The 9,434-nt window shown below is 39.0% G+C and overlaps 2 protein-coding genes across 2 annotated transcripts; one reads left to right on the top strand and one right to left on the bottom strand.

The window, feature by feature from the left end:
* Positions 1 to 2,335: 2,335 nt before the first annotated feature.
* Positions 2,336 to 3,460, bottom strand: LOC129242755 (lysosomal aspartic protease-like). The gene has a single exon (XM_054879575.1). It carries the CDS (start codon positions 3,458 to 3,460, stop codon positions 2,336 to 2,338), a length of 1,125 nt encoding a protein of 374 aa, XP_054735550.1.
* Positions 3,461 to 7,633: 4,173 nt separating this feature from the next.
* LOC129242514 (lysosomal aspartic protease-like) lies at positions 7,634 to 8,912 on the top strand. The gene is made up of 2 exons (XM_054879193.1): positions 7,634 to 7,668; positions 7,768 to 8,912. The coding sequence occupies exon 2, from the start codon at positions 7,772 to 7,774 to the stop codon at positions 8,894 to 8,896; it is 1,125 nt and encodes a 374-aa protein (XP_054735168.1). The 5' UTR covers positions 7,634 to 7,668; positions 7,768 to 7,771; the 3' UTR covers positions 8,897 to 8,912.
* Positions 8,913 to 9,434: the final 522 nt, after the last annotated feature.

Here is a 9,434-nt window from a genome sequence, read left to right as displayed (position 1 = left end):
AAACATGCCAAATAGTCCATTTCCGGTATAGCCATCAGCACCTTCTTCGATTCAGCTTTTATCTCCTCAATCGACTCCGAACGTGTTCCCCGGAGTGGTCTCTTGAGTTTTGGGAATAACCAGAAGTCACACGGAGCCAAATCAGGCGAATACGGCGGTTGCGGAACGATATGCGTGGAATTTTTGCCGAAATGGTCACAAAGAACGAGTGCAGTGTGAGACGGTGCATTATCGTGATGCAAAAACCAAGAGTGGTTGGCCCATAATTCTGGTCTTTTTAGACGAATTGCTTCACGTAAACGACGCATAACGCTCAAATAATATTCCTTATTAACAGCTTGGCCAGGTGTAAGGAATTCATAGTGCACCACACCACGAAAATCGAAAAAACTGTCATCATGACCTTTATTTTTGAACGACTTTGACGTGCTCTTTTCGGTCTGGCCTCGCCTTTAGCACGATATCCACTTGATTGGTCGGTTGTTTCAGGGTCGTAAGCATAAATCCAAGTCTCATCTCCCGTAATGATGCATTTGAGCTTGTCCTGATAGTCTGAAAGTATTGTTTCACACACATCAACGCGACGACTTTTTTCCAAGAAATTGAGAGTTTTCGGTACCAAACGAGATTTGACTTTTTGTAGGCCCAAATGGTATTTCAAAATGGTTTTCACAGATCCTTCTGATATTCCGATCATATCAGTAAGGTCTTTAACAGTCAACCGACGATTTTTGAGCACTAACTCCTTCACTTTATTGACGTGTTGGTCATCTGTTGACGTCGATGGTCGTCCGGAGCGCTCCAAGTCATCAACACGTTCTCGACCCTCTTTGAAGTCTTTGTACCACTTATAAACATTTTTCTGCGACATGGTCGCATCACCAAATGCCTTCTGCAACATGCTAAACGTTTCCGCAGCCGAAATTTCATTCCGCAAACAAAATTTGATGGCACTTCTCTGCTCAATCAAATCAGACATTGTAAAAATCGAAAAATGCACTCTTGGTCGTTTGGTAAACACAAGCGTAAATATAAGCCCAGATGTTATTAACAGTGCTGCCAACTCATGAAAAAAATAGTTTGACAAATAAATTCACCTTACTTTTTTTACTCTGCAAAAGTCTTATACCACTCGTAGACCCGTATTTTTGATAAAGCACTAGCATAACTCTCCATAGACTTTCTGCAACATTTTCAAGGATTCGGCACACGAAATCCCGTTCAAAACACAATATTTAAGACAAATTCTTTATTCGATACTTTTAGCCATAGGGAAATGCCAAAAACAAGCTAATTGACAGATCCCGCTCAAACTCTGCGAAACTATTGAGGACAGTTGTACCAACATTTCAGCAGAAAAAATTTAGAGACATGTGTAACGCGCGATTTTTAAAGGAACAATACCCTATATTTTTTTGACAGAATGTAAATTTAATTCATTTAAGCAAAATCTTCAAATCGTGCATTTGTAAAATATTTACGAAAATGCTTAAAGGATTCTCTTCTTCAAGCAACCATGTTTCAATGTACTCTTACTGTTGTTGGTTTTACTTAGTATTACAGTTTATTACAATAAATTATAAACACAGACACATACACATACGCAATAGTCACGTAATTATTAAGAACTTAAATGAACAGTACAGTGTTTAATACTTATTTGCACACACACACATACACATTTCAGTCACAATTATTATATACCTGCATTACACAGTTGCATAAACATGCTTATGTATGCAGTATACACACGCACACAAATGCTCGTCTTTATTTGCAATTCACCTGCAAAATCGTCACGAGACACAAGACCAGTTTCAACACAATAGCAAATAATGTCACATATTCTGGCAAAAGACAAGGAAAAAGGGCAGTATGTCGCCTATAATAATATTACTATCTTTGGAAGGAAAGGCGAATACAATTTAATTCTTTTATTTTTTTAATTCAATTTAAAAAGTAAGGTGAATGCTTTTTCTTCCTCAAACAAAATTTGTTCATTCGTTAATATACATTTCGTTCCCTCCAAATAATCCACTTGCGGGATACATTTCGTTCCATTCAGAATAAACCCCGACATACTCAACTTATATACATATATTCGATATTTGAAGGAACATCTAATACCAATAATCGCCTTTCACATGCCTCTAAACTCCAACTTGGCATCTGTGTATATTCCACACCCCTAATACCCATCACCACCAAGCCAATTAAGTGTAAATATTTTTTTTTTAACACAATTTATTAAAAATGTTACAAAACTAAATGGAAACTTGTAAATTTCACATAAATTTCTCAAAATACCGCTTCAAATTTCATCAAACGTATGCACTTAAGCGACTGGTGCAAATCCGATGCGGCTGTTGCCCATATCGAATTCAGTGTAATACATTCCAATGAAGATATCACCCAAGATCCAGAAGTCAGTGCCCATGTAGCTGACAGCAGGTGAGCATTCACCATCTTCTTCGTAAATATATTGCGAAGCTGGTACGGAGAAAGTAGTTCCACCAATAACGAATTCCATATCAGGTAGAGACTCCATGAGTGAGCAATCGACCACACCATCATCATCGGGATCAACCACATTCATGTAGACACTGTAGGCATTGTATGGGGCAACGATGAGGGAGGTGCCTGTATCGGCGATGGCTTGGCAACCGCTGCTGCACATCACTTGTCCGTCAATGGTAGCGCCATCCAAACTGAATTGCCAGTAGCCTTGTTCGGTGATAGATGTGTAGGTGAGATCACCCTGATAGTAGCTGGAATCGGAACCACCCAAAATCATTTCACCACCTTGATCGGAGGTACCAGCGCGGGCCAAGTAGAAGGAGAATACGTCGTTGCTAACCAATCCCTGGGAATACAAGTTGTAGAACGGTGGCACAACATTGTCAACAGCGATAGATTGGTAAGCCATGCCCATAATACCATCGAAGTTCGAGTAGACGAAGCTGGTGCCAGGTTCGTCCATAGCTTCAGCGAATACTTGGTTTGAGATGCTGAGACCGGCTACTGAAACTGTATCTTGCGACAGGTAACCAGTCAAACTACCAGAGCCATATTCGATGGAGAAGCTCTCGCCATTAGCAACATAGGTGCTGGAAGCGCTGGAGTCGTATTTATTGTGATCTTGACAAGCTTCGTTGCTGGTGGGGCAGCTGGATGAGGGCACCCACAAGTTTGAGGAACCTGTATCGAAAAGCACCAAGAAGTCCTGTGCTGGTGTGCCAATGGTAATCTTGCCATAGTAAGACATATTCAGTTCATTGTCCAACGTTTCGGAGGTACTGCGTGAACTGGGAACATTGTATTTGGAACGCAACAAAGCGATTTCGGATTTCATGGATGCGCGAGTCCTACGATAGTTGGGGTTCTTGTAGATGGGCACGCGCACCAAATTGGCCGAGACCAAAGCGGCGCAAATGCTGAGGAATACCAAGAACTTGAACATTTTGCTGTTTGGAATGAGAAGAGAAGTTTTTTATTAAGTAAATATTTGTATACGAGGGACCTATTAAGGATATGTGGATAAAAAATGCTGTAAAATTTCTTACCTTTGAGGATTAGTAACTGTCGTATAGCACCAAATGATGATATACAACTATGCCATAAATTTTTTGCGCATCGCTTTTATAGTCGAGCTGTGGTGTTATGTTGCGACAGCTCCACATTATCAATTAGATTCGTATCTTTCACAAATAATTTGATTTACTAAGTTGTATGCCAAAATCGCGTAAGCGGTTATCGCTCCATTTAAGAAGAAGAAATTGTGTGTCTTCAAGTGAAGTGGCTTACATACACATTTACTGAAAGCATTTTTAAGTGGATAATTTTTGGCTACTTGAAGCTTTCGTTTTATTAAGCGACAATTTAATGGGTTTGTTATTTGTTTTGTGTAATTTTGATTAAAGAGTGGGAAACTTTTATTTATGTGATATTTGTTGTAGATTGAATTATAAAAATATATATAAAAATTTATTGGTAGGAAATTTTTGCCTTTTCTTTAATTGCTAAGTTGCTTTAGAGGGAATCCGATGCCGGGATGATCAACTAATTGATGGGACGTAGATTAGCGCATTGCCCGAAGCTGTTGTAGAAGGGAACATCCAGTGACCTGAATCGTCTAGCTCTGGTCATATTGACATCCCAAGATTCCAATTCCTTACAGGAATTGACTAATTTGGATATGCACTATGGTATCGTCAGTGCTTTGATTGTGGCTTGACTATCGGAAAAAATTTTGATATCTTCCTTGCTCCCTAAACATTTTGCATGTCTGCAGGATCGGAAACACTTCTGCCTGCAAAATACTAGTAGAACCCGGAAGTTTTGAGATTGGCTGATTGGCTAAGATATATTGGCTGGTTTAGAGAAAATCCCTGCTTTGACTCGTGATTCCTATTTGGAACCGTCAGTGAAGACACAAGTGCAAGCTTCGGTGCAAAGTTTCCCCTCAATCCAATCCTGCCTATTTGGAAAAATTGCCCTGACTCGTCCCTCAAACTCCAGTCAGCGGTTGGAAATATTTGCCCAATATCAGAGATATACGAGCATACGAAAGGACAAAAATGCTACCATGCCCCTTGGGAGATGCCTCCAGAGGTCAACATAATCGCAAAGAGTTGGTTGTATGACTTTGAACACTTATTCAAAGCTACTAAATTTTCTCGATTATATATGCAAGGGTGATTTATCATTTTGTAGCCCTTGAGGTGCTCTTTCTTATGCTTTTGTGATTGTAATTTTTTTCTTTTCAATAGAAATAATTTAATCTCGTTTTACGTTATTAATGAAAACAGGGATTGAAAGAAAAATATGCCAATTAGAAAGTGAAGGGCCGGTATACGACGACATAGCGCAGCATAAGAACGGCACTATTGTTCACCTCAAGCGGCCAAGGCAGCCAATTGGGCTGGTGCGTGACTAACATTCAGCAGTGCACAGGTTCGAAACTCCGGGCACGAAATACCAAATTATAAAAAACGTTTTTTTTCTAACAGCGGTCACTCCTTGTGCGCCGAAACCTCCGAGTGTCTTTCTGCTATGAAAAAGCTCCTCATAAAAATAAAATATTTGCCGTTCGAAAGCGGCATAAAACTATATGTCCCTCTATTTTTGAGAAACATCAAGACGCACACCACAAATAGAAGGAGAAGCTCGGCCAAACACCCAAAAAAGGTATAAGTGCCATTATAAATATATTCATATTTATGTGTACATACTCTTGGCCGCATACTGACTTGCTCGTGCGCCTTCTGATTATAACCTTTTCGGCTGCATGACGCACTTCCTATATGGATGTTTCTTCACCAGCCTGGCGAAGTCGAAAAGTAGTGCCACGAGCTTTTTGCCATTCAGGACAAGGAAGCGTACCAACTCGATCAATTATAGTCATAGATTCATCGTTGTCTTTACTTCGAGATGTATTTATGTTGAGTACAAAGAAGAAAAAAAATATCTAACCAAAATATATTAAATATTTCATTCCACCTAAAAAGTTGTACTATTGTAAAAAATCATTTGATCAACATCTACACCAAGACCTGTAATCTGCCTAAAGCATTGGAGAACGAGATTTGACATATTTTAATTAATATTTAATATCTATTTTGAAGGTGTATTGCGTCAGTTTAATATCGCAATTATCTGTAGACGGTAGTCATAATTATATTCAATGATAACATAAACAAAGAAATATTAAAAAATCTGAGCTATTACCTACTTCTCAATATTTATTCATCTATTTTGTAGTTCAAAAATTGAAATACTGTATACTGAAGTTCAATGAAAAACTTGCTTCATAATATTTCTCCCGGTGCCAATCTGTATCCATATCTAAGTATAACTCTCTTTCTCTCTTAGCTTCACAGTCTGTGGTGGACCATAGCTTCATCAACAATGCTCCTCCAATTCAGTCTCTCTCTTGCCTCATTTCTCCCATTACGAACGTTCATCGCTTTTAAGTCTGCTTCTATGTCATCAAGCCATCTCTTTTTCGGACGGCCTCTCTTTCTTCCTCCAATTGTACGCAAAGTAAAAACTCCTTTTTGGATTTTTTCGATGGCCTTCTTACGATGTGGCCAATGAATCTAACCCGCTGCGCTTTAATAAAACGTATTACATTTTCACCACCAATAAGGTTTTTAATTTCGTTGTTATAACGGATGCGATACGTGCCATTTTCAAGCCGAATAGGACCGTACATTTTTCTCCTAATGGAGCTTTCGAATCGCAATAGCTGGTTTATATCATAACCTTTCAGTGTTCAGATTTCAGCACCATAAGTAAGAACAGGACAAATCAAAGTTTTTTACATCTTGATTTTCTGCATTCGTGATGAAACCTTTGATCTGAACAATTTTATATTTGCATAGTACGTCTTATTAGCAGATTTAATTCCTTCATCTATTGCATTTGATGTGCCTTTACTCGCTGATAGAACGAGTCCTAAGTATGATATTTGAATTCATTTACACTTTCAAAAACACAATCATCTTATGGCTAGATTGTTGGCATCCATATTAGGTGCTGAACGAAGCATAAACTTAGTTCTTTCGGCGTTGACATTCAGTCCTATAATTTTTCCTTTTGTTTCTGGCAGCTTGAATATGTGAATTAGTTTGTTTTGGTTTTTTGCCATGATGAGAACGTCGTCAACATAAGCACTATTTGAAAATCTTTGTCAAATATTGTTCCGGACAAGTTGATTTCTTTTACCACTGTGTGCAACATAAGGTTGAAAATCAGAGCGGGCAATGCGTCTCCTTGTTTAACACCAGACAAGACCTGGAAGGGTTCAGACATTTCGCCTTGTACTAGTACCTTGCAGGTAGTATTCTTCAACGTGCAAAGAACCAGTTCAATCAGTTTCCTGTCTAGACTATCAAACGCTTGTTTTAAATCAATAAATAGGCAGGATGTATAACACGAGAAGGAATTTTTTGCACCTTTGGTTCGATTTACAAAAATGATGAAATTAAATAAATGAGAAAAATTGGACGAGATTGTAATTCTATTATAATTTTACTCAATGATTCAACTCAAAGATAGCACTGCATTAGACGGATTGAGGGAGTAAAATGAACAAAATCAAAACAAAAATTGCCCTATTCTGACGTCTGGTTACGTAAAGTTAAATTTGATATTATTGATAATTGCTAATAAGAAAAATGCAGTAGTTATAAAAAAAGTAAAAAATTAGCAATAAAGTTAAACAATAATTCTATTTATATTATACAACAACCATCGAGCAACAGAAAAACTAAGTTTCGCATATAAAAAATATTCGCCATCTAACAACTGTTAAGGAGCCACATTTTCGAGATAAAACCTATAATTATAATATATTTGTTTTGCTATCTGCTATCAATTTACCTTAAACTTCAGCTGATACAGTCATTTGACATTTGACCAAGCGAATATTCGAATTGTATACAAACAAATATTATCGGCAAATACTTGTTAAATACGTAAGCCACTCCACTTGAAGACATACAATTTGGTGTATCAAATTATTTTTGGTGATACGAATCTAATTGATAATGTGAAGCTGTCGTAACTTAACACCACAGCTCGACTATAAAAGCGATGCGCAAAAAATTTATGGCATAGTTGTATATCATCATTTGGTGCTATACGACAGTTACTCAATCCTCAAAGGTAAGAAATTTTACGGCAGTTTTTATCCACATATCCTTGATAAGTCCCTCGTATACAAATATTTACTTAATAAAAAACTTCTCTTCTCATTCCAAACAGCAAAATGTTCAAGTTCTTGGTATTCCTCAGCATTTGCGCCGCTTTGGTCTCGGCCAATTTGGTGCGCGTGCCCATCTACAAGAACCCCAACTATCGTAGGACTCGCGCATCCATGAAATCCGAAATCGCTTTGTTGCGTTCCAAATACAATGTTCCCAGTGCACGCAGTACCTCCGAAACGTTGGACAATGAACTGAATATGTCTTACTATGGCAAGATTACCATTGGCACACCAGCACAGGACTTCTTGGTGCTTTTCGATACAGGTTCCTCAAACTTGTGGGTGCCCTCATCCAGCTGCCCCACCAGCAACGAAGCTTGTCAAGATCACAATAAATACGACTCCAGCGCTTCCAGCACCTATGTTGCTAATGGCGAGAGCTTCTCCATCGAATATGGCTCTGGTAGTTTGACTGGTTACCTGTCGCAAGATACAGTTTCAGTAGCCGGTCTCAGCATCTCAAACCAAGTATTCGCTGAAGCTATGGACGAACCTGGCACCAGCTTCGTCTACTCGAACTTCGATGGTATTATGGGCATGGCTTACCAATCTATCGCTGTTGACAATGTTGTGCCACCGTTCTACAACTTGTATTCCCAGGGATTGGTTAGCAACGACGTATTCTCCTTCTACTTGGCCCGCGCTGGTACCTCCGATCAAGGTGGTGAAATGATTTTGGGTGGTTCCGATTCCAGCTACTATCAGGGTGATCTCACCTACACATCTATCACCGAACAAGGCTACTGGCAATTCAGTTTGGATGGCGCTACCATTGACGGACAAGTGATGTGCAGCAGCGGTTGCCAAGCCATCGCTGATACTGGCACCTCCCTCATCGTTGCCCCATACAATGCCTACAGTGTCTACATGAATGTCGTTGATCCCGATGATGATGGTGTGGTCGATTGCTCACTCATGGAGTCTCTACCTGATATGGAATTCGTTATTGGTGGAACTACTTTCTCCGTACCAGCTTCGCAATATATTTACGAAGAAGATGGTGAATGCTCACCTGCTGTCAGCTACATGGGCACTGACTTCTGGATCTTGGGTGATATCTTCATTGGAATGTATTACACTGAATTCGATATGGGCAACAGCCGCATCGGATTTGCACCAGTCGCTTAAGTGCATACGTTTGATGAAATTTGAAGCGGTATTTTGAGAAATTTATGTGAAATTTACAAGTTTCCATTTAGTTTTGTAACATTTTTAATAAATTGTATTTTAAAAGCAATATTTACACTTAATTGGCTTGGTGGTGATGGGTATTAGGGGTGTGGAATATACACAGATGCCAAGTAGGAGTTTATTCCTGTTGTTCTGGTAGCGGTTTGGCCATTAGTCCGCTTCATCGACGGTGATGTCATCTATCGTTAGATGCTGGAGCCGATCTATTTCGCGACAGACAATTATTAGGTATCTGATGCTATCTCTCAACTATAGATGAAGAGTTTGCCCCGATTATAGCCTTCAAAAGAAAGAGTTTGCGAAGAAAACCAAATGGACTCTCCGTAAAAGTAGTTCAAAGCTGATGTATGTTTCATTAAGTTTAGAGGCTGTTTTATGTATGTCAAGATGTGTCTAAAAGGTGGCTTCTAGCAGATGCATCCGCGCATAGTTTTATGCTGAGCGGAGAAATCTATAGCCGGTCTGCAACATTGTG

Source organism: Anastrepha obliqua, chromosome 3 (assembly GCF_027943255.1).
Source record: "Anastrepha obliqua isolate idAnaObli1 chromosome 3, idAnaObli1_1.0, whole genome shotgun sequence".
NCBI lineage: Eukaryota > Metazoa > Arthropoda > Insecta > Diptera > Tephritidae > Anastrepha > Anastrepha obliqua.
The sequence above is the reverse complement of the archived record's forward strand: the minus strand, read 5'-3'. Positions and strand labels throughout refer to the sequence as shown.

Excerpts from the sequence above, each read along its gene's own strand:
- LOC129242755 (XM_054879575.1), bottom strand. The coding sequence starts at position 3,460 with ATGTTCAAGTTCTTGGTATTCCTCAGCATTTGCGCCGCTTTGGTCTCG.
- LOC129242514 (XM_054879193.1), top strand. The coding sequence starts at position 7,772 with ATGTTCAAGTTCTTGGTATTCCTCAGCATTTGCGCCGCTTTGGTCTCG.